The following is a 26,617-nucleotide window of genomic DNA, read 5'->3' as shown; positions in this document are numbered from 1 at the left end:
CTTATCATTGTATTCCGTTTATATTTACATCTAACACAATTTCCCAACTTATATGGAAACGGGGTTTGTACCCGGCGGCAATTCAAAGAAATACGGTATGTCAATTTAGCAATATTAATTGGCCCTGCGATGAGGTGGCGACTTGTTCAGGGTGTACACCACCTTCCTCCCAAATGTAGCCGAGATAGGCTCCAGCGGGGACAAGCGGTGGTAAATGGATGGAGGGATATTGATTCATAAATGCTGAGAGAGAGCTTTACATCAATCAAACCTTCATTTATATTGTACTTTTCGTACACAGGCAAGTGGCAACACAAAGTAAATTACCAAGTAAAAAATAGCAGACTCACACACGTTCTCGCATTTCTTACCTTCTTGAGACCTCTGAAAAATGCCTACCTCTTTAGCACCACCCTTTCAAGATGTATAAATATTTGTATTTACAACATTAATAATATATAAATACTATGCAAATATAAAAAAGGTAAGCTTTTAGTTATTTCATTTTTTTGTATCTGTGTTGGCCCGGCGATGAGGTGGCGACTCGTCCAGAGTGTACACTGCCTTCCGCCCAAATGCTGCTGAGATAGGCTCTGGCACCACCCGCGACCCCAAAAGGGACAAGCGGTAGAAAATGGATGGATGGTTTTTAATCTTTATTATTTACTTCAAGTTATGACGATATATCTCTTATATATATATATATATATATATATATATATATATATATATATATATATATATATATATATATATATATATATATATATATATAGATAGATAGATAGATAGATAGATAGATAATGGTTGCATAGAAGCTCCACAACGGTCACAAAGGCGGAGGAAGGCTGCAGCAAAGATGGGCCCCCAATTGTCTGGGTCTCCATTCCATTGGACCCTGGCCTTCTCTTTGCCAAGGACAGTGTGGTGGCTGTCTGAGTAATACTATGTTTGTTTGTATTGAAAATAAGTTATAACATTACCTAAAATGAGTAATACTACATTTGTTTGTTTTGAAAAGAAGTTATAACATTGCCTAAAATGAGTAATACTACGTTTGTTTGTATTGAAAAGAAGTTATACTCCTTAAAGTGAGTAATACTATGTTTCTTTGTATTGAAAAGAGGTTATACTCCCTAAAGTGAGTAATACTACATTTGTTTCTATTGAGACTACGTTATACTCCCTAAAATAAGTAATACTGCGTTTGTTTGTATTGAGAATAAGTTATACTCCCTAAAATGAGTAATACTATGTTTGTTTGATTTGAAAAGAAGTTATACTCCCCAAAGTGAGTAATACTACGTTTTCTTGTATAGCTAATACGTTATACTCCTTAAAGTGAGTATTAATACATTTGCTTGTATTGAAAATAAGTTATACTCCCTAAAGTGAATAGTACTACATTTGCTTGTACGGTATAGCAAAGAGGTTTTACTCCCTAAAGTGAGTAATACAACGTGTGCTTGTATAGCACAGAAGTTCTTCTTCCTAAAGAGAGTAATACTACGTTTGCTTGTATTGAATATATGTTATACTCCCTAAAATGAGTAATACTGTTTGTTTGTATTGAAAATAAGTTATACTCCTTAAAGTGAGTAATACTACATTTGCTTGTATTGAAAAGAGGTTCTACTCCCTAAAATGAGTAATACTGCGCTTGTTTGTATTGAAAATAAGTTATACTCCCTAAAATGAGTAATACTACGTTTGTTTGTATGGAAAATAAGTTATACTCCTTAAAGTGAGTAATACTACGTTTGCTTGTATTGAAAATAGATTCTATTCCCTAAAATGAGTAATACTACGTTTGCTTGTATTGAAAAGAGGTTCTACTCCCTAAAATGAGTAATACTGCGCTTGTTTGTATTGAAAATAAGTTATACTCCCTAAATTGAGTAATCCTACATTTTTTTGTATGGAAAATAAGTTATACTCCCTAAAGTGAGTAAAACTACGTTTGTTTGTATTGAAAAGAGGTTCTACTCCCTAAAGTGAGTAATACTATGTGTGCTTGTATCGAAAGGATGTTTTACTCCCTAAAGTGAGTAATACTCTGTGTGCTTGTATTGAAAAGACGTTCTACTTCCTAAAGTGAGTAAAACTACGTTTGCTTGTATAGCTAATACGTTATACTCCTTAAAGTGAGTAATAATATGTTTGTTTGTATTGAAAATAAGTTATACTCCCTAAAGTGAATAGTACTATGTTTGCTTGTATAGCAAAGAGGTTCTACTCCCTAATTTGAGTAATACTATGTGTGCTTGTATTGAAAAGCGATTATACTCCCTGAAGCAAGTAATACTACGTTTGCTTGTATAGCACATGAGTTTTTCTTCCTGAAGTGAGTAATACTACGTTTGCTTGTATTGAAAATAAGTTATACTCCCTAAAGTGAGTAATACTACGTTTGTTGGTATTGAAAATAGGTTCTCCTCCCTAAAGTGAATGGTACTATGTTAGCTTGTATTGAAAAGAGGTTCTACTCCCTAAAGTGAGTAATACTACGTTTGCTTGTATAGCACAGAAGTTCTTCTCCCTAAAGTGAGTAATACTACATTTGCTTGTATTGAAAATGTTATTTCCCTAAAACGAATAATTCAATGTTTGTATTGAAAAGAGGTTCTACTCCCTAAAGTGAGTAATACTACGTGAGCTTGTATTGAAAATATGTTCTACTCCCTGAAGTGAGTAATACTACGTGTGCTTGTATTGAAAAGAGGTTATACTCCCTAAAGTGAGTAATACTACGTGTGCTTGTATTGAAAATAAGTTATACTCCCTAAAATGAGTAATACTGTTTGTTTGTATGTAAAATATGTTATACTCCCTAAAGTGAGTAATACTGTGTTTGTTTGTATTGAAAATATTTTCTACTCCTAAAGTGAGTAATACTACGTGTGCTTGTATTGAAAAGAGGTTCTACTCCCTAAAGTGAGTAATACTACGTTTGCTTGTATAGCACAGAAGTTCTTCTCCCTAAAGTGAGTAATACTACATTTGCTTGTATTGAAAATAAGTTATATTCCCTAAAATTAGTAATTCTATGTGTGTATTAAAAAGAGGTTCTACTCCCTAAAGTGAGTAATACTACGTTTGCTTATATTGAAAATATGTTCTACTCCCTAAAGTGAGTAATACTACGTGTGCTTGTATTGAAAAGAGGTTCTACTCCCTAAAGTGAGTAATACTACGTGTGCTTGTATTGAAAAGAGGTTCTACTCCCTAAAGTGAGTAATAGTACGTGTGCTTGTATTGAAAAGAGGTTCTACTCCCTAAAGTGAGTAACACTACGTGTGCTTGTATTGCCTCTGCAGTGGCATGCGTTCTCCGTCCCGGAGCTGCAAAACTTCCTGGTCATTCTGGACAAGGAGGAGTCTGAGCGCGTGCGAGCGGTGGAGTACAAATACAGCGTGTACAGACGCAGACTGCAGCACGCTCTGCAGCACCAAGAACAGCACCTTGACCCCTGACCCCTGACCTCGGGCCACGCGAGGTCAACGCAGGGAGAGACTAAAACGCGATCCCAAGAGTTTGGAGACGAAGACCTCCTTTCTCCGCATGTCCACACCTTCTCAGGACGCACAGCAACCCTCAGGCGGCCATCTTGGGTAGGGCGTTTGGAGACTCTGCAAGGGGACAAGGAGCCGACCTTCTTCTTCTTCTCCTCCTCCTCCCGCTCATAGAACCTTCCAGGCCTCAGGATGCCGAGCAGGAGGCACAATCAGACGCGCAGGAACAAGGTTTCTCCTGCCTGAGGATTGGGGAGTGACACAGGTGCAAGGAAAAGAAAACGATCATTTATTTCCTTGCCATTTCATCCCACAGGTCACATGACCAACCTCCGTAAGTGTCACATGACCAACCTCCGTGTCACATGACCAGCCTCCGTAAGTGTCACATGACCAACCTCAGTAAGTGTCACATGACCCACGAAGCCTTTCACAACCTCCTTTTTTGAACGCAGAGGGTTTTAAATGTTTAGACGGGTTTTACCACAGCGATGTGCGATACCGCCGATTTTCTTACCGATGTGATACCAAGTAAAATTCAGGCTGGCATCGAACTTGTCTGAAGTTGTGTGTCTTAACAGATTATCTGAAAAAACAACAGTAAAATGTAGGAAAAAAGAGCAAAGAATGTCAAATTTAATGAGAGAAAGGTCATTTTTTGGGGGGGAATAACAATAATAGTAATAGTTATAAAAATGCTTCCCCTCCTTAAAATGTAAACACAATTTAGTTGGTTGAAAAAATTGATAAAAAATTTAATAATACTATTTATATGAATTAATTTGACAAATGACAACAATAATAAACATTTGAATGTGTTAACATTTTCAAACAGGCAGAATAATATTCAATTAATCAACTGTATTATTATTATTATTTTCAGTTATTATATGGGGGGAAAAACATAAAAAATGTAAGAAAAAAAGAGCAAAAAAAATTCATATTTAATGAGAAAAATATGCATTTTTTTAGACTAACTATAATAATAATTTTTATTATTATTATTCAATTAAAAGTATAAAAATGCCCAACAAAATATGAACACAATTTAGTTGGTTGATGAAAAAAATGAAATAATACAAATTTATGAATTAATTTGACCAATGACAACAATAATAAACACTTAAATATGTTAATATTTTCAAACAGGCAGGATAATATGCAGTTAAACAACTATTATTTTTTTAAATTAATTAATTAATGTTGTATTATTTTAGACAACGTTTGAATAACAGACTGTAGGGAAGAGATTCACACGGCCCCATGAGTTGATCATTTGGCAATGCAGTCTGCTGAAAATGACTGAAAGCTCCACTCTCCATAGCGACCGTGGTCAAAGTTGGAATCGTCACAAAACTGCATTTCAACATAGTCAACAGTCTGCTGCCACCTGGTGACGTAAGCGGATCACGCGCCCCCTCAATTGGTCACGTTTCATGTGTCAGGTAAATTGCAACGAATGGCAGCATATTAATCCTAATTTACTGTTAATATGATATCAAATATTTTTGATAATATAGAATATCCACCTAACCGCGGACATATCGAGCATAAAATTATATTTTACTTGGTATCATTACTGTTGATATTTGTATCGACCTGCCCTCCTTTTGTTTACATTCAAAAATTCTAGCTTCGCGGTTAGCATACGTCCTCTTACCGCATGTGGTGCATGGTTAGCTATTCCTGCTCCTCGGGGGAAGATACTTAGAAGAAACGTTGTTTATTCGCCGCCGCGGAGGTGCGGGTTTCTCACTCGGAGGTGGCTTTGCACTGTGGGGGGACGTTAGCCACGCGTTGTCACGACAGTGTTTAAAAGATTTGTAACGTTTGTATCGTCTGGATCGCACAACCCTATGGTAGGGAAGGTGTTTATTCGCCCCCGGGTGGATCTCGCGTAAGAGGAAGAGTGGGTAAGGGGTCGATCATTTTGCAATGCAGCCTGCCGAAAAGGATGGAAAGCGCCAACTCGACTTTGCAACTGACGCCACGGTCAAAAAACACATTTTAGGATATTCAACCCCTCCCCAAATTTGTCACGTTTCATGTGTCAGGTAAATTGCAACAAATGGGAGCATACTAATCTCCTTCCTAGCGTACATGCTAAATTACGGTTAATATGATTTCAAAAAAGATTTGTAACGTTTCTATTTTCTGGATCGCACAACCCTACGGTAGGGAAGGTGTTTATACGCCCCCGGGTGGATCTCGCGTAAGAGGAAGAGGGGGTGAGGGGGTCGATCATTTTGCAATGCAGCCTGCTGAAAAGGATGGAAAGCGCCAACTCCACGTGGCAAGTGACGCCGCGGTCAAAAAACACATTTTAGGATATTCAACCCCCGCCCCACCTCCCCAAATGTGTCACGTTTCATGTGTCAGGTAAATTGCAACGAATGGGAGCATACTAATCTCCTTTCCTAGCGTACTTTCTAATTTACGGTTCAAATGATATCAAAAAAGATTTGTAACGTTTCTATCGTCTGGATCGCGCGACCCTACGGTAGGGAAGGTGTTCATACGCTCCCGGGCGGATCTCGCGTAAGAGGAAGAGGGGGTAAAGGGGTCGATCATTTTGCAATGCAGCTTGCCGAAAAGGATGGAAAGCGCCAACTCGACGTGGAAACTGACGCCGTGGTGAAAAAACACATTTTAGGATATTCAACCCCTCCCCACCTCCCCAAATTTGTCACGTTTCATGTGTCAGGTAAATTGCAACGAATGGGAGCATACTAATCTCCTTTCCTAGCGTACATGCTAATTTACGATTAATATATCAAAAAAGATTTGAAACGTTTCTATCGTCTAGATCGCGCAACCCTACGGTAGGGAAGGTGTTCATACACTCCCGGGTGGATCTCGCGTAAGAGGAAGAGGGGGTAAAGGGGTCGATCCTTTTGCAATGCAGCTTGCCGAAAAGGATGGAAAGCGCCAACTCGACGTGGCAACTGACGCCGCAGTCCAAAATTTTTTGGGGGGATATTCAACCCCTCCCCTTGCCCTCCTCCCCAAATTTGTCACGTTTCATGTGTCAGGTAAATTGCAACGAATGGGAGAATACTGATCTCCTGCCTAGCGTATATGCTAAATTATGGTTAATGTGATAGCAAAAAACATTTGTAACGTTTCTATCGTCTGGATCGCACGACCCTACGGTAGGGAAGGTGTTCATACACTTCCAGGTGGATCTCGCGTAAGAGGAAGAGGAGATCTCGCGTAAGAGGAAGAGGGGGTAAAGGGGTCGATCATTTTGCAACGCAGCTTGCCGAAAACGATGGAAAGTGCCAAATCGACGTGGCAACTGACGCCGCAGTCAAACATTTTTTTTTAGGATATTCAACCCCTCCCTTTGCCTTCCTCCCCAAATTTGTCACGTTTTTCTGTGTCAAGTAAATTGCAACGAATGGGAGAATACTAATCTCCTGCCTAGCATACATGCTAATTTATGGTTAATGTGATATCAAAAAACATTTGTAACGTTTCTATCATCTGGATCGCACGACCCTACGGTAGGGAAGGTGTTCATACGCTCCCGGGTGGATCTCGCGTTAAGAGGAAGAGGGGGTAAAGCGGTCGATCATTTTGCAATGCAGCTTGCCGAAAAGGATGGAAAGCGCCAACTCGACGTGGCAACTGACGCTGTGGTGAAAAAAAAACACATTTTTGGGTTTCGTCACGCTTCATGTGTCAGGTAAAATGCGACATACCAATCCCTTCCTACTGGATCTTAGTCTAGTCCAAAACTCGATTGAGAAGAGTTCTATCGGACTGTCGGCCATTGAGCCCCACTCCCACGGAGGACTTTTAGGGTCAGTGGTCTGACTAGATCCTCGGACCTCGGTGTATAATTCTTGGGTGGAACCGCGTCGCATCCTCACGAAAACTACGGAACGTGGCGAGGACTCTGAAATAGTCCCGGTCACGGTTTAGGACTTCACGCTTGGGTCAAGTACCGGAACCTGTACCTCGTCCTCCCTGCTTTTGCTGTGCCGTGGAAAATCTACTTGAGGCGGTTTGTCGTCGCCACAAAATATTTTTGTTGGGTTTTTATTGGAATGTTGTGAAAGGGAGGCTTTTCGGAGCCGATCCTGCAGGCAGTGCCTTGGGTTTTTGGTCCCCGGGTCCACAGTAGGGAGCCCACACCTGCGTGCGCTCCTGCACGGGTGCCTCAGCGTCTGCGTGCAAAAAGGTTTGCATGTGTGAAAATGTTGGACTCTGAACATTTTATTCCCATTTTCCCGGCGGTCTTTGTCCTTGCAACAATGTTTGTGTGGCCGAGTTATTTATGAGGAGTAAAAAGAAGTGTGCCACCTAAGTGGATGCAGGTGTGCACCTATGTGGATGCAGGTGTGTACTCCTGTGGAATCTCTTCTGACTGGAATAAATGAAAAATGTCTCTAAAGCCGTCTTGTGGTTTGAAGTCTTTTATTTTTGTTTTTAACGCTACACAGGAACACATTTTTTTATGTTTTTTACAAGAAATCATTTCAATCTGTCAAATGTATTGCAAAAGAAAGAAATCAGTTAAAATGCACCTTTTTTGACATTGGAGGCCACATTTAATGAGTTGGTGCACTACCTAAAATGATTTGACAGGCCACTATAAAATGACCTGTAAGGCCTCCTTAAATGTGGAGTAACATTAAAGGACATGGCATGACGCCATAAAATGACTTTGAAAGCCACAATAAAATGACATAGAAGGCCATAAATATGGTCCGTCACCTCATTTTAAAACGGCCTTCAATGTCATTTTATAGTGGCCTGCCCTATCATTTTAGGTGGTGCAAAATGTCATTTAATGTTGTTTTTTAATTTGGCCTTCAGATTCATTTTATCGTGGCCCGCCAAATCATTTCATGTGGTTCACAACATCATTTTAAGGTGGTCTTCAATGTAATTTTATTGCGGCATCATGCCAAATAATTTTAGGTGGTGCAACACATCATTTAATGTCAACTTCCACATTTAATGTAGCCTTCAGTGTCATTTTATTGTGGCCTGCCTTATTATATTATGTGGTACACTCATTTTCATGGTTTTTAACAAGAAATTATTTCTGTCCGTCAAATTTATTGCAAATGAAAGAAATCTGTTAAAATGAATTGGAGGCCACAATAAATGATCTGGTGCACTACTTAAAATTATTTGGAAGGCCACAATGAAATGACTTTAAAGGCTAATTTAAAATGATGCAGAAGACCATGCTAAATGGTGTGTAACAACATTAAAGGATTCGTCAGGCCACATTTAAAATGACATTCAAGGCCATTTTAAATGTGGAGTAACATTAAAGGATTTGCCATGGCACCATTAAAATGACTTTGAAGGCCACAATAGAATGACATTGAAGGCCACTTTAAAATGATGCAGTAGACTACGTTAAATGATTTGGCACGACAATAAAATGACACTGAAGGCCACGTTAAAATGATGTAGTAGACCTCGTTAAACGATTTGGCAAGCAACTATAAAATGACATTGAAGGCCACAATAAATGTGGAGTAACATTAGAGGATTTGGCATGGCACCATAAAATGACTTTGTAGGCCACCCTAAAATGACATTTAAGGCCACATAAAATGATGCTGAATGATTTGGTGCAATATTATAAGGTGGATTTCAATGTCATTTCGAATTGGTCTGCCAAATCCTTTAATGTTCTGCCACATCATTTATTGTTGTCTTCAATGTAATTTTATTGTGGCCTGCCATATCATGTTATGTGTTGCACCAAATTTAAGATGGTCCGTCGCGTCATTTTAAATGGCCTTCAATGTCATTTAATAATGGCCTTCAATTTCATTTTATAGTAGCCTGACAAATAATTTTAGGTGGTGCCCCGCATCATTTATAGTGGCCTTAAGTGTCATTTTATGTGGTGCAACACATTTAATATGGTCTGTCGCGTCATTTTAAATTGGCCTTCAATGTCATTTTATATTGGGCTGCCAAATCATTTTAGGTGGTACACCACATCATTTATAGTGGCCTTCAGTGTTATTTTATTGTGTCTTGCCATGTCATTTTATGTGGTGCACCACATCATTTCATAAGGTCTGTCGCCTCATTTCAGCTTGACCTTCAATTTCATTTTATTTTGGCCTGCCAAATCATTTTAAGTAGTGCACCGCATCATTTATAGTGACCTTCAGTGTCATTTTATTGTGTCCTGCCATATAATTTTTTTGTGGTGCACCACATTTAATATGGTCCATCGCGTCATTTTAAAATTGCCTTCATTGTCATTTTATATTGGCCTGCCAAATCATTTTAGGTGGTGCACCGCATCATTTATTTTGGCTGTCAGTGTCATTTCATTGTGGCCTTCCATATCACTTTATGTGGTGCACCACATCATTTAATATGGTCCGCCGCATCATTTTAAATGGCCTTCAATGTCATTTTATATTGGGCTGCCAAATCACTTTAGGTGGTGCACCACATCATTTATAGTGGCCTTCAGTATCATTTTATTGTGTCCTGCCATATAATTTTTTGTGGTGCACCACTTTTAATATGGTCTGTCGCCTCATTTTAAAATGGCCTTCAATGTCATTTTATAGTGGCCTGCCAAATCATCTTAGGTGGTGCACCGCATCATTTATCGTGGCTGTCAGTGTCATTTAAAGTGGCCTTCCATATCATTTTATGTGGTGCACCACATCATTTAATATGGTCCGTCGCATCATTTTAATCTGGCCTTCAATTTCATTTTATATTGGCCTTCAGTGTTATTTTATTGTGTCCCGCTGTATCATTGTTTGTGTACCACATCATTTATAGTGGCCTTCAGTGTTATTTTATTGTGTCCTGCCATGTCATTTTATGTGGTGCACCACATTTAATATGGTCCGTCCCGTCATTTTATATGGCCTTCATTTTCATTTTATATTGGCCTGCCAAATCATTTTAGGTGGTGCACCGCGTCATTTACTCTGGCCTTTAGTGTCATTGTACTGTGTCCTGCCATATCATTTTACGTGGTGCACCATTTTTAATATGGTCTGTCGCATCATTTTAGTATGGCCTTCAATTTCATTTTATAGTGACCTGCCAAATCATTTGACGTGGTGCACCACATAATTTATAGTGGCCTTCAGTGTCACTTTATAGTGGCCTGCCATTTCATTTTATGTGGTGCACCACATCATTTAATATGGTCTGTCGCCTCATATTAGCTTGACCTTCAATTTCATTTTATATTGGCCTGCCAAATCATTTAATGTGGTGCACCATATCATTTAATATGGTCTGTCGCCTAATTTTAAAATGGCCTTCAATGTCATTTTATAGTGGCCTGCCAAATCGTTTTAGGTGGTGCCCCACATCATTTATAGTGACCTTCAGTGTCATTTTATTTTGTCCTGCCAAATCATTTTATGTGGTGCACCGCATCATTTATTGTGGCTTTCAGAGTCATTTTACTCTGGCCTTCCATATCATTTTATGTGGTGCACCACATCATTTAATATGGTCCGTCGCGTCATTTTAATATGGCCTTCAATGTCATTTTATATTGACCTGCCAAATCATTTAATGTGGTGCACCGCATCATTTATTGTGGCTTTCAGTGTCATTTTATGGTGGCCTTCCATATCACTGTATGTGCACCACATCATTTAATATGGTCCGTCACGTCATTTAAACTTGGCCTACAATTATATTTTAGTCTGGCCTGCCAAATCATTTTATGTGGTGCAGCATGTCATTTATAGTTGCCTTCAGAGTTATTTTATTGTGTCCTGCCGTTTCATTGTATGTGCACCACATTATTTAATATGGTCCGTCGCGTCATTTTAATTTGGCCTTCAAGTTCACTTTAGAGTGGCCTGCCATTTCATTTTATGTGGTGCACCACATCATTTAATATGGTCTGTCGCCTCATTTTATAATGGCCTGCCATATCATTTTATGTGGTGTACCACGTTTAATATGGTCCGTCGCGTCATTTTAACCTGCCCTTCTATTTCATTTTAGTGACCTGCCAAATCATTTTAGGTGGTGCACCACATCATTTATATTGGCCTTCAGTGTCATTTTATTGTGTCCTGCCATTTCATTTTATGTGGTGCACCACATTTAAAATGGTCCGTCCCGTCATTTTAAAGTGGCCTTCAATGTCATTTTATATTGGCCTACCAAATCATCTTAGGTGGTGCATCGCATCATTTATGGTGGCCTTCAGTGTTATTTTATTGTGCCCTGCCATATCATTTATGTGGTGCACCACATCATTTATTCTGCCCTTTAGTGTCATTTTATGGTGGCCTGCCATATCACTGCAGCCTGGACATATTGACTCAGCGTAACGGGCAAATAGAGCGGTGTGCAAACCTTCATTTAAATGTCAGGTTGGCTCCGCCCACATTCCCGCCCCCCTTCTTTCTGGAAGCGCACAGGTCCTGCAAAAACCAGGGTGCAGAACTGGGCCTCATCCTGACGCTTACCTCATGACCTCTGGCCGGGGGATCGATTCCCAGGCGTCGTCGGCCCCAACCTAAGAATAGGACGCACCGTGGAATTGTGTCAATGTTCCTATTTCCAGGCACCTTTTTCTCACCTCAGACTCGGAGCTCAGTTTAGCGTCGTCGCCTCCCCAGCATGTGTCGCCGTCTCAGTTTAGACCCCGAGCCCTTCTGGCGTCCTCCGCACGCCCGCGCCGACTTCCAGGCCTCTCCATTCGCCCATTCATCCAATCATCATTTTCTTTTATCAAAGAAAACCTCCTATCCCGTGATGTCAGCCGCCGTGTCACAAAGCCCCGCCGTGACGGGTGGATGACGAGGTGGCCTGTGATCTCCCCGAGGACCCCCGGAACACTGGCACGCTCTTCGTTTTCCAGGCCGAAATGAGGTAAAAAAAAATGAGAAGCAAGCAAGGACCCAAGGAAAAGACAACAGGTAGAAATATAAACTCAACCTACCAAAAAAAAAAAAAGGACAAAAGACGTAGACTATAGAGTTCTCCCACTTAAAATGATGACAGAGGTCTGTAATTTTCATCATAGGTACACTTCAACTGTGAGAGACGGAATGTGGAAAAAAAATCCAGGAATTCACATTGCAGGAATTTTAAAGAATTTATTTGGAAATTAAGTATTTGGTTAACCATTCAAAGCTCTCACTGATGGAAGGAGGTTTTGGCTCAAAATCTCACGATACATGGCCCCATTCATTCTTTCCTTAACACGGATCAATCGTCCTGTCCCCTTAGCAGAAAAACAGCCCCTAAGCATGATGTTTCCACCCCATACTTCACAGTAGGTATGGTGTTCTTGGGATGCAACTCGGTATTCTTCTTCCTCCAAACACGACGAGTTGAGTTTATACCAAAAAGTTGTATTTTGGTTTTATTCTCCCAATCTTCTGCTGTATCATCCATGTATCCATTTTGGTATCAACTCAACTCGTCGTGCTTGGAGAAGGAAGAATACTGAGTTGCATCCCAAGAACACCACACCTACTGTGAAGCATGGTGGTGGAAACATCATGCTTTGGGGCTGTTTTTCTGCTAAGGGGACAGGACGATTGATCCGTGCTAAGGAAAGAATGAATGGGATTTTGAACCAAAACCTTCCATCAGTGAGAGCTTTAAATGGTTGACAAAATACTTATTTTCCACCAAAATTTACAAATAAATTCTATAAAATTCCTACAATGTGAATTCCTGGATTTTTTTTCCACATTCTGTCTCTCACAGTTGAAGTGTACCTATGGTGAAAATTACAGACCTCTGTCATCATTTTAAGTGGGAGAACTTGCACGATCGCTGGCTGACTAAATACGTATCGGGGGTTGTCTCCATACCAATATTTTGTTACCGGTACCACAAAAAAATGGCTTTATTTTAACAAAAAAAATCTTACAGTATAATAAACATCCATCCATCCATCCATTTTTTACCGCTTATTCCCTTTTGGGGTCGCGGAGGGCGACGGCGCCTATCTCAGGTTCAATCGGGCGGAAGGCGTCGTACACCCTGGACAAGTCGCCACCTCATTGCAGGGCCAACACAGATAGACAGACAACATTCACACTCACATATGTTTCTTATTGCAATTTAGTCCTTAAATAAAGTAAAAAACATCAAAGTTGTCCTCTGCATTTGACCCATCCCCTTGTTTGGAGGTGAAGGGAGCAGTGAGCAGCAACAGTGGCCGCGCCCGGGAATCATTTTTGGTGATTTAGGCCCCCCAATTCTAACCATTGATGCTGAGTGCCAACCAGGGAGGTAATGGCTCCCATTTTTATAGTCTTTGGTATGACTCGGCCGGGGTTTGAACTCACGACCTACTACCCCTGGGAGGCAAGGGGAGCAGTGAGCAGCAGCAGTGGCCACGCTCGGGAATCATTTTTGGTGATTTAACCCCCAATTCCAACCCTTGATGCTGAGTGCCAAGCAGGGAGGTAATGGCTCCCATTTTTATAGTCTTTGGTATGACTCGGCCGGGGTTTGAACTCACGACCTACCCCTGGGAGGCGAGGGGAGCAGTGAGCAGCAGCAGTGGCCACGCCCGTGAATCATTTTTGGTGGTTTAACCCCCAATTCCAACCCTCGATGCTGAGAGCCAAGCAGGGAGTTAGTCTTTGGTATGACTCGGCCGGGGTTTGATCTCACGACCCTCCAGTCTCAGGGCGGACACTCTAACCACAAGGCCACTGCGCCGGTAGAACATACTAGACAACTTGTCTTTTAGTAATAAGTACTTCATGTACTTAAATAAATGAATAAAATGTACTTAAATAAATAGTGAACATGCTGGACAACTCGTCTTTTAGTAGTAAGTACTTAATGTACTTAATCAAATAAATAAAATGTACTTTAATAAAATAGCTAACTTCTAAACAACTTGTCTTTTAGTGGTAAGTTAATAAATAAATAAAATGTTCTTAAATAAATAGCAAACATACCAGACAACTTGTCTTTTAGTAGTAAGTACTTAAATAAAATGTACTTAAGTAAATAAATAAAATGTACTTAAATAAAATAATGAACATACTAGACAACTTGTCTTTTAAGAGTAAGTAAGTACTTAAATAAATAAATAAAATGTGCTTAAATAAAATAGTGAACATACTAGATAACTTGTCTTTTAGTAGTAAGTACTTAATGTACTTAAATAAATAAATAAAATGTACTTAAATAAAATAGTGAACATACTAAACAACTTGTCTTTTAGTAGTAAGTACTTAATGTATTTAAAAAAATAAATAAAATGTACTTAAATAAAATAGTGAACATACTAGACAACTTGTCTTGTAGTAGTAAGTTTTTAATGTACTTAAATAAATAAATAAAATGTACTTAAATAAAATAGCGAACATACCAGACAACTTGTATTTTAGTAGTAAGTACTTAATGTACTTAAATAAATAAATAAATTGTACTTAAATAAAATAGTGAACATACTAGACAACTTGTATTTTAGTAGTAAGTATGTACTTAAATAGATAATGAATAAAATGTACTTAAATAAAAGAGTGAACATACTAAACAACTTGACTTTTAGTAGTAAGTATGTACCTAAATAGATAAATGAATAAAATGTACTTAAAAGACTGAACATACTAAACAACTTATCTTTTAGTAGTAAGTAATTAATGTACTTAAATAAATAAATGAAATGTACTTAAATAAAATAGTGAACATACTAGACAACTTATCTTTTAGTAGTAAGTACTTAATGTACTTTAAAAAATTAATAAACTGTACTTAAATAAAATAGTGAACATACTAGATAACTTGTCTTTTAGTAGTAAGTACTTAATGTACTTAAATAGATAAATAAATAAAATGTACTTAAATAAAAGAGTGAACATACTAAACAACTTGTCATTTAGTAGTAACTACATAATGTACTTAAATAAATAATAAAATGTGTTTAAATAAAATAGTGAACATACTAAAAAACTTTTCTTTTAGTAGTAAGTACTTAATTTGCTTAAATAAATAAATCAAATGTACATAAATAAAATAGTGAACATACTAGACAATTTGTCTTTTAGGAGTAAGTATGTACTTAAATAAATAAATAAAATGTACTTAAATAAAATAGCGAACATACCAGACAACTTTTCTCTTAGTAGTAAGTACTTAATGGACTTAAATAAATAAATGAAATGTACTTAAATAAAATAGTGAACATACTAAACAATTTGTCTTTTAGTAGTAAGTATGTACTTAAATAGATAAATAAATAAAACATACTTAAATAAAAGAGTGAACATACTAAACAACTTGTCTTTTAGTAGTAAGTACTTAAATAAAATGTACTTAAATAAATAAATAAAATGTACTTAAATAAAATAGTGGACATACTAAACAACTTGTCTTTTAGTAGTAAGTACTTAATGTACTTGAAAAAATAAATAAAATGTACTTAAATAAAATAGTGAACATACTAAACAACTTGTCTTTTAGTAGTAAGTACTTAATGTACTTAAAAAAGTAAATAAAATGTACTTAAATAAAATAGTGAACATACTAGACAACTTGTCTTGTAGTAGTAAGTTTTTAATGTACTTAAATAAATAAATAAAATGTACTTAAATAAAATAGCGAACATACCAGACAACTTGTGTTTTAGTAGTAAATACTTAATGTACTTAAATAAAATAGTGAAAATACTAGACAACTTGTCTTTTAGGAGTAAGTATGTACTTAAATAATTAAATAAAATGTACTTAAATAAAATAGTGAACATACTAGATAACTTGTCTTTTAGTAGTAAGTACTTAATGTACTTAAATAAATAAATAAAATGTACTTAAATAAAATAGTGAACATACTTAAAAAAAACTTTCCTTTTAGTAGTAAGTAATTAATTTACTCAAATAATAAAATCAAATGTACTTAAATGAAATAGTGAACATACTAGATAACTTGTCTTTTAGTAGTAGGTACTTAATTTACTTAAATAAATAAATAAAATGTACTTAAATAAAATAGTGAACATACTTAAAAAAAACTTTCCTTTTAGTAGTAAGTAACTAATTTACTCAAATAATAAAATCAAATGTATTTAAATAAAATAGTGAACATACTAGACAACTTGTCTCTTAGTAGTAAGTATGTACTTAAATAGATAAACAAATAAAATGTACTTAAATAAAAGAGTGAACATACTAAACAACTTGTCTTTTAGTAGTAAGTACTTAATGTACTTAAATAAATAAATAAAATGGGTTTAAATAAAATAGTGAACATACTAAAAAACTTTTCTTTTAGTAGTAAGTACTTAATTTACTTAAATAAATAAATCAAATGTACTTAAATAAAATTGTGAACACACTGGACCCCTTGTCTTTTAGTAGTAAGTACTTAAATAAAATGTACTTAAATAAATAAATAAAATGTTCTTGAATAAAATAGTGAACATACTAGACAACTCGTCTTTTAGTAGTAAGTACTTAAATAAAATGTACTTAAATAAAATAGTGATCATACTAAACAACTTGTATTTTAGTAGTAAGTAAACAAAGTAGTAAGTATGTAGTTAGTAAGTAAAAAAACTAAGTAGTAAGTAAGTAGTTAGTAGTAAGTAAACAAACAAAGTAGTAAGTAAGTAGTTAGTAGTAAGTAAACAAACAAAGGCTCCTAATTAGTCTGCTGACCTATGCAGTAACATATTGTCATTTATATTCTATTATTTTGTCAACATTATAAAGGACAAACTGTAAAAAAATATTAGTAATCTCCTTATTCATTTACTGTTAATATTTGCTTATTTTCTGTTTTAACATGTTCTATCTACACTTCTGTTAAAATGGAATAATCACTTATTCTTCTCTTCTTTGATACTTGACATTAGTTTTGGATGATACCATGCATTTAGGTATCGATCCGATACCAAGTAGTTACAGGATCATACATTGGTCGTATTCAAAGTCCTCATGTGTCCAGGGACGTATTTCCTGACTTTATAAACATAATATGATTTTATTTTCAAAGGAAAAAAGATTTTGTGGTGATAAAAAATATCGATATAATTATAGTAGTATCGACCAGATACGGTCTTGTACTTGGTATCATTACAGTGGATGTCAGGCGTAGATCCACCCATTTGTTTACATTGAGAAGCGCTAACTTGCTGTTAGCGGTTAGCTAGTTCACCCACTGGGAGGTGAGGGGAGCAGTGAGCAGCAGCGGTGGCCACGCCCGGGAATCATTTTTGGTGATTTAACCCCCAATTCCAACCTTTGATGCTGGGTGCCAAGCAGGGAGGTGATGGGTCCCATTTTTTATAGTCTTTGGTACGACTCGGCCAGGGTTTGAACTCGCGGGCGGACCCCCTAACCACTGAGTTGGTTGAAACCAACGGATGGGTCCAAAAATTCCGGTGTGGGGCGGATTTTTTAGAGGGAGGGGTTTCATCAACCGGATATTTTCCCTATAGCAGTTTTTTCTCATAATTTTATCATCAAGTATCACTTTATAAAACTCTCCAAGTAGCACCATAATGAGTGAAGTATATATAGCACTTTTCTCTAATGACTCAAAGCGCTTTTACATAGTGAAACCCAATATCTAAGTTACATTTAAACAGGCGGGTATAGTGTCTTGCCCAAGGACACAACGGCAGTGACTAGGACGGCGGAAGCGGGGATCGAACCTGGAACCCTCAAGTTGCTGGCACAGCCAGTGGATCAACCGAGCTATACCGCCACAGGCAACATTAAAATACAGTAGTGTAGTAGGCCTACATATTCATTAAAAACAAGGCAGAGGTTTTAATTAACAAATGTATTTAATATTTTTGGCCACTGTAACTTTACACAAAGTTTGAACAGTAACACTGTGTTGGAATATTTAATAAAGTATTTATTTAGCGTACCACAAGTATATTTAATATTTTTTGGGCACTAACTGTACACACAGTTTGAACGGTAACACTGTGTTTGAATATTTAATTAAGTATATATTCGGCATACCACATGTATAGTTAATATTTTTGGCCACTGTAACTTTACACACAGTTTGAACAGTAACACTGTGTTGGAATATTTTATTAAGTACTTATTTGGCGTACCACAAGTAAATTTAACGTTTTTGGCCACTGTAACTTTACACACAGTTTGAACAGTAACACTGTGTTGGAATATTTAATCAAGTAATTATTTGGCGTACCACAAGTATATTTAATATTTTTGGCCCCTGTAACTTCACACCCAGTTTGAACAGTAACACTGTGTTGGAATATTTAATTAAGTATTTATTTGGCGTACCACAAGTATATTTAATATTTTTGGCCACTGTAAATTCACACCCAGTTTGAACAGTAACACTGTGTTGGAATATTTAATCAAGTAATTATTTGGCGTACCACAAGTATATTTCATATTTTTGGCCACTGTAACTTTACACACAGTTTGAACAGTAACACTGTGTTGGAATATTTAATTATTTATTTGGCGTACCACAAGTATATTTCATATTTTTGGCCAGTGTAACTTTACACACAGTTTGAACGGTAACACTGTGTTGGAATATTTAATTATTTATTTGACGTACCACAAGTATATTTCATATTTTTGGCCACTGTAACTTTACACACAGTTTGAACAGTGACACTGTGTTGGAATATTTAATCAAGTATTTATTTGGCGTACCACAAGTATATTTAATATATTTTGGCCACTAACTGTACACACAGTTTGAACGGTAACACTGTGTTTGAATATTTAATTAAGTAATTATTTGGCGTACCACTAGATGGAACCCTCGTACCACTATTGGTACGTATACAACAGTTTGAGAGTCACTAATATGTCTCCTAATAGGTACCATTTTGGGGACCTTATACCGTCTGTTGAAGCACAGTACGTCTGACTATGGTACCTAAAATCCATCAAGCGGTGCGGCTTCGTAGCTTACCAAAGTCGTACTGAAACCTTTTGACGGATTTATGAGTGCCGTATGTAATGTTCCATTTTCCCAATGAAACAACGTTTTTGTGCTGCTTGCTTACGGGCGCTTGCTCGCGTCATTCATTGAACAGGCGTCAACCTGCAGTTCACAGGTATCTCTTATGTGTGACTGGTCACACTTATCGTACCAAAAAAAATCCCTTCGAGGTTGGTAAGCACAACCGGAATTAATACGTACGTTATGCGCAATAGGGTTATAAAGCACACCGTCCATTTTTGAGAAAATGAAAGGGTTTTAAGTGCGCCTTATGGTCCCAAAATGACGGTACTTTATAATAAGGATTCCGTTTTTGAGCAACCATAAGCCCGTACAGTATCAGCACATATTTACGACACACAAAAACATAATTGTGCTGCTCCTTAGTCCAGCATACCGTGCGGGTGAAGCTGTGATGGGGTGGGGGGTCTTTCACTGCAATGGTCTCACTGGGGTGTTTACAGCCAATGCATGGAGAGCGCGGATTCTAGATCAGGATTGTTGTGGTTAGGGCAAGCAAACACATTCCAGTGGTTGGTCCGTTCTGGCTCTCAAACCGATCATCATTTTGCCTTGCAGAGCGGAAAGCTTCTCTAAGATGTTATCCAAGATGCGACTGTTCGACTCCAGCTTCGGAGATCCTAGTCAAGGCCGTTGCGTCCTTGGGCAAGACACTTCACCCACCTTGTTCCCAGTGGTGCTCACACTGGTGTACGTAATGTTTGGCGGTGGTCGGAGCCGCCCTTCCGTCAGTCTACCCTAGGGCGGTTGCTGCTACTAATGATGCTTACCACCATCAATGTGTGAATGTGGAGTGACTGTATAATGGGTCCTTATTTCTCTGTGAAGCAAATTGAGTGCTATAAATGTGATTATTATTATTATTATTTTTTATTAATCTCAACAGGACTTTCCTGGATAAATACAGTTAAAACATAATTAATCGTAATCAAAGGAATACATGATGGATGAAAATATAATTTAATTGGCAATTAATACAGTTCTGTACTGCATATATTACATTTCATAAAATGCCCATATTTTTTATGTAAAAAAAACATTTTTTTTCTGGTTCCCAGGATGAAATAATAATAGTACACTGTATTGCCAAAAGTATTTGGTCACCTGCCTTGACTCACGTATGAACTTGAAGTGCCATCCCATTCCTAACCCATAGGGTTCATTTGCAGCTATTACAGCTTCAGCTCTTCTGGGAAGGCTGTCCACAAGGTTACGGAGTGTGTTTATAGGAATTTTCCACCGTTCTTCTAAAAGGTCACACACACTGATGTAGGTCGAGAAAACCTGGCTCTCAGTCTCCGTTCTGATTCACTCCAAAGGTGTTTTATTGGGTTCAGGTCAGGACTCTGTGCAGGCCAGTCAAGGTTATCCACACCAGACTCTGTCATCCATGTCTTTATGGACTTTGCTTTGTGCACTGGTGCACAATCATTTTGGAAGAGGAAGGGGGCCCAATCCAAACTGTTCCCCACAAGGTTGGGAGCAGGGAATTGTCCAAAATGTTTTGGTATCCTGGAGCATTCGATGTAACTTTCACCTGGAAAACAACCCCACACCATTATTCTTCCTCCACCAATGCAGTCCAAAATGTACTTTTCTCCTGGCAACCTCCAAACCCAGACTCGTCCATCAGATTTCCAGATAGAAAAGCGTGATTCATTAGTCCAGGGAACGTGTCTCCACTGCTCTAGAGTCCAGTGGCGACGTGTGTTACACCACTGCATCCGACGCTTTGCATTGGACTTGGTGATATAAGGCTTAGATCCAGCTGCTTGGCCATGGAAACCCATTCCATGAAGCTCTCTGGGTACTGTACGTGGGCTAATTGGAAGGTCACATGAAGTTTGGAGCTCTGTCGCAACCGACTGTGCCAGAAAGTCTTTGCACTATGCGCTTTAGCATCCGCTGACCCCTCTCTTTTCAGTTTACGTGGCCTACCACTTGGTGGCTGAGTTGCTGTTGTTCCCAAACTCTTCCATTTTCTTATAATAAAGCCCGCAGTTGACTTTGGAATATTTAGGAGCGAGGACATTTCACAACTGGATTTGTTGCACAGTTGGCATCTTATGACAGTTCCATGCTGGAAATCACTGAAAGCGGCCCATTCTTTCACAAATGTTTGTAGAAACAGTCTCCATGCCTAAGTGCTTGATTTTATACACCGGGCCACGTGATTAGGACACCTGATTCTCATCATTTGGATGGGTGGCCAAATACTTTTGGCAATATAGTGCAGTGTTTTTCAACCACTGTGCCGTGGCACATTAGTCTGCCGTGGGAGGTTTATCTAATTTCACCTATTTGGGTTAAAAATATTTTTTGCAAACCATTAATTATAATATTTTTGTTATAGTCTAATAGTCTTTTATACTCTAATTATACTCTAGTTGTTGTTGAGAGTCGGTGCTGTCGAGAGCTTGGCAGAGTAACCGTGTAATACTCTTCCATATCAGTAGGTGGCAGCAGGTAGCTAATTGCTTTGTATTGATTAATTGATTAAAACTTGTATTAGTAGATTGCACAGTGCAGTAAATATTCCGTACAATTGACCACTAAATGGTGACACAAAAATTTTTCAACTTGTTTAAGTCGGGTTCCACGTTAATCAATTCATGGTAATGCAGATGTCGGAAACAGCGGGAGGCAGGGTGCAGGTAAAAAAAAAGTTTCTTGGGTAAACCAAAAATAAACAAAAACGTGAGTGCCCCTAAGAAAAGGCATTGAAGCATAGGGAAGGCTATGCAGAACAAAACTAAAACTGAACTGGCTACAAAGTAAACAAAAACAAAATGCTGGACGACAGCAAAGACTTACTGTGGAGCAAAGACGGCGTCCAGGACGTACATCCGAACTTGACATGACAATCAACAATTTCCCAACTAAGACGGATGAAAACAACTGAAATAGTCTTGATTGCTAAAACAAAGTAGATGCGGGAAATATTGCTCAAGGGAGGACGTGAAACCATACTTGCCAACACTCTGGAATTTTCCGGGAGGCTCCCGAATTTCAGTGCCTCTCCCGAAAATCTCCCAGGGCAACCATTCTCCCGATTTCCACCCGGACAACAATATTGGGGGCGTGCCTTAAAGGCACTGCCTTTAGCATCCTCTAGAACCTGAAAAGGACACTATTATATAAATCTCCATCATCCATAGGTTTATCTATAACCCATAAAGTAGGCAGGCACGGAGCTATTTCTCAGCGCTTGTTTATTCTAGCCGGCACGTTAATACACTGACATGCAACATCCGGATCCCCATCATGCATTGCTTCAAAACAACGGCAAGTAGTAATGTCCAAAAAAACATTACAGAGAAGAGACATGGCGACGACGAGTAAGAAGAAGAAATACGCTTGCAAGTTCCAAAATGATTGGAAAAAGAATAATTTCAGTTGGTTTAGCTCGGGTGGTTTAGCTCGGTTGGTAGAGTGGCCGTGCCAGCAACTTGAGGGTTGCAGGTTCAATCCCTGCCTCTGCCAACCTAGTCACTGCCGTTGTGTCCTTGGGCAAGACACTTTACCCACCTGCTCCCAGTGCCACCCACACTGGTTTAAATGTAACTTAGATATTGGGTTTCACTATGTAAAGCGCTTTGAGTCACTAGAGAAAATGCGCTATATAAATATAATTCACTTCACTTCACTTCACTTCATCCAGGACAGCTCGAAGGGGAAGGGGTTCGGTGCCTGCAAAATTTTGTAGATCAGACTTCTCCATTGAACGCGGGGGCCGAACGGATATACTCATTCATGAACTGATTATTTATATATATATATATTTATATAAGAAATACTTGAAAATATATACACATGGGGCGGGATAGCTCGGTTGGTAGAGCGGCCGTACCAGCAACTTGAGGGTTGCAGGTTCGATTCCCGCTTCCGCCATCCTAGTCACTGCCGTTGTGTCCTTGGGCAAGACACTATACCCACGTGCTCCCAGTGCCACCCACACTGGTTTAAATGTAACTTAGATATTGGGTTTCACTATGTAAAGCGCTTTGAGTCACTAGAAAAAAGCGCTATATAAATATAATTCACTTCACTTCAATTCACTTCAAGGTTGGCAAGTATGGCTTTGGCTCCAAAAAAAGGTTGAAAAACACTGATATAAGTGTATTTTTTTCAAAGCTGTTTGTGTGGTACAGTTAGTCGCCACTAGGAGGCGGCAAACCCTCCTGTCTCAACTGGAGCCCGCTAAGCCCCGCCCTCTGCCCCGCCCTCCGTCGTTCCCCCCCGGGACACTGAAGACGCCCATAGCAACGACCACACTTCGCCGCGTCGAATAAGACACCCATGCCGCCCGAGACGACGGATTAAACACCGCTTCTTCGTGGCGGTGACTACCAGAGCTTTCCAGGGGGAAAAAGTGGGGATGCGTCGGCCAGTCTGCGCCGTTAGCACGGGGCGTGAGCACCGCTCGCTGGCTTGTGTTGGATAGCCGGCCCGCCGAAGACGAGCCAAGGAGGACAAGAGAGTTCCCGGCCAGTCCGGTCGTCGCGTCGCCGTTTGCTGTTAACTACAAAGTCAGCTCGACGGGGGGAATAAAACACGGGAATGGTGCTCTTGGTCGAGTCGCTTTTTAGACAGAAAAAGGCGAGGGGCGCCGGGGCAACACCGGCCAGCGGTAATATTTGGACTTTAACGGTTTTTAGGAGAGTCGGTGGACGATTGTTTTGTGGCTAGCTGGCTAGCTCGCTGAGGGGAAGGACCACCCTGCTAATGTTAGCAGCCGACACGAAACATTCGTTTAAACAAAGCCGAATTAATCACTAACTTTTTTTGTAGGAAAACATATATAACTTTTTTTTCCTCTACCGTTTTTTGGGACTTTTCTTCACTTCGGATGCTGGCATCACAAACTATTTACAAGCATGATGATCATAAGCAGAAAACTAGAGGGCCCTATAGCAACAGGTAACAAAACTACTTTTATTAAATGTATGAGTGTTCTTCTTTTTGCTGTTGGTCTTCTTTTGGATTTGTAACTGTCATTAACAATCATTGAAAGTCATTAAAGGGATTTTGAGGGTAATGAAGGGCTTAAATTACATTAAAAAGTATTAAATACATGTCCTGAGGCATTAAAAATGCATACAATTTTAACTGGCAACAAAAAGGACAACAAAACAAACCACCCGATCCAGGTTTTTATCCATTTCGGTATAAGGACGGCGTAGAGGGTCCCTGGTTCAATCCCCACCTAGTACCAAACTCATCACGTCCGCTTTGTCCTGATCAAGACACTTCACCCTTGCTCCTGATGGGTGCTGGTTAGTGCCTTGCATGGCAGCTCCCTCCATCAGTGTGTGAATGTGTGTGTGAATGGGTAAATGTGGAAGTAGTGTCAAAGCCTTTTGAGTACCTTGAAGGTAGAAAAGCGCTACCCATTTATCATTTATTTATAAAAACTGCACTTCAGAATGTTCAATATTAATTGAAAAAGTGTTAAATAAATGTCCTTGGGCATTAAAAATGCATAGATTTCTAATTGGCAACAAAAAGGACAACAAAACAAACCACCCGATCCAGGTTTTTATCCAAGTCGGGAAAAATTTCAATATTTATTGAAGTGCCAACATATTGAGAGTCAATCAATCAGTGGTTTGTGCAGCCCATTGAGACACTTGTGATTCAGGGCTACATAGATAAACATTGATTGATTGATATTGAGAGTCCATTTTATTTGAATTTTTGTTTGCCTAAGTATAGTTAATGCTTACAGGTTTTCCATAGGTCATCAAAAAGCATTAAAAGTCATTGGGGTGGATTTTGCTCAAAGGAAGGCCTTAAATGGCATTTAAAAAAACATTAAATATTTTTCCCAGCGGTATTGGAAAAAGTCATACAATTGTAATTGGCAACCAAAATGACAACAAAACAAACCACCTGATCCAGATTTTTATCCAACTCGGGAAAAACTGCACTTCAAAATGTTCAATATTAATTGGAGTGCCAACATATTGAGAGTCCATTTTATTCGTGTGTTTGTTTGTCTAAGAATAGTTAATGCTTACAGGAGTTGTTCCATCGCTCATCAAAAAGTATTACAAGTCATTAACGTGGATTTTGCAAGAAGGAAGTCCTTAAATGGCATCAAAAAAACATTAAATATGATGTCCAGAGGTATTTAAAAAGTCATACAATTGTAATTGGCAACGAAAACAAAAAAACCCACCCTATCCAGTTTATCCAATTGGGAAAACAAAACCCAAACCGCACTTAAAAATGTTCAATATTTGCTTACATAAGGGTCATCAAAAAACATTAAAAGTCATTGAGTGGGTTGTGCAAAAATGACGACTTTAAATGGCTTTAAAAGGCATTATATATGATGTCCTGAGGCATTAAAAAAGTCATACAATTAGCAACACATACGACAACAAAACAGACCACCTGACCCAATTTATCCAATTGGGGGGAAAACTGCACTTCAAAATGTTTTATTAAAGTGCCAACAAATATTGAGTCAAATTTTATTTTGATGTTTGTTTGCCTAAGGCTAGTGAAGTTACTGACAGTCTAATTACATAGATTAAAAAATCCACTGTAATGTAAAATATGTTCATTGCGTTTGAAAGAGTTACCTGCATTATGTTATTTTATATTATGATTAAATTATCGCTTAATTTGGCTATAGGTAATGTACATTTTTTAACTCTTTGACGTTATCATTGTCAATTGCTTACAGAAGGTTTTCCGTAGGTCATCAAAAAGCATTAAATGTCATTGGTGTGGATTTTGCAAGAAGGAAGGCCTTAAATGGCATTAAAAAACATGAAATATGATGTCGAGGTATTGAAAAAGTCATACAATTGTAATTGACAACAAAAACAAAACAAGCCACCCTACCCAGTTTATCCAATTGGGAAAAAAAACTGCACTTCAAAATGTTCAGTATTCGCTTACATATGGGTCATCAAAAAGCATTAAAAGTTGTTAAGTGGGTTGTTCAAAAATGACGACCTTAAATGGCTTTAAAAAGCATTATATATGATGTCCTGAGGCATTAAAAAAGTCTTACAGTTAGCAACAAAAAGACAAAACAAACCATCTTTCCCAGTTTATCCAATTGGGAAAAAACTGCACTTCAAAATGTTTTATTTTAATGTTTGTTTGCCTAAGGTTAGTTAAGTTATTGAACATCTAATTACAAAGATAAAAATAAATCCACACAA

General features: G+C 38.3%; 2 protein-coding genes across 5 annotated transcripts in view; both read left to right on the top strand.

Moving 5' to 3' along the window:
• The window catches only part of rassf5 (Ras association domain family member 5), a 110,143-nt gene extending 102,232 nt beyond the window's left edge, over nucleotides 1-7,911 (top strand). For all 4 annotated transcript variants that reach the window (XM_061922597.1, XM_061922598.1, XM_061922601.1 and 1 more), the window contains one exon: nucleotides 3,318-7,911. In XM_061922597.1, coding sequence (XP_061778581.1) covers nucleotides 3,318-3,473 — 156 coding nt within the window. In that variant the 3' untranslated portion in view covers nucleotides 3,474-7,911. The remainder of the gene's footprint in view (nucleotides 1-3,317) is intronic.
• A 15,758-nt stretch (nucleotides 7,912-23,669) lies between these two features.
• Nucleotides 23,670-26,617, top strand: part of dyrk3 (dual specificity tyrosine phosphorylation regulated kinase 3) — a 55,199-nt gene continuing 52,251 nt past the window's right edge. Inside the window, exon 1 of the mRNA XM_061922596.1 lies at nucleotides 23,670-24,356. Coding sequence (XP_061778580.1) covers nucleotides 24,314-24,356 — 43 coding nt within the window. The 5' untranslated portion in view covers nucleotides 23,670-24,313. The remainder of the gene's footprint in view (nucleotides 24,357-26,617) is intronic.

The sequence above is a fragment of the Nerophis ophidion genome, linkage group LG16 (assembly GCF_033978795.1).
Source record: "Nerophis ophidion isolate RoL-2023_Sa linkage group LG16, RoL_Noph_v1.0, whole genome shotgun sequence".
Classification (NCBI taxonomy): Eukaryota; Metazoa; Chordata; class Actinopteri; order Syngnathiformes; family Syngnathidae; genus Nerophis; species Nerophis ophidion.
This window is presented reverse-complemented; position numbering and strand designations above follow the sequence as displayed.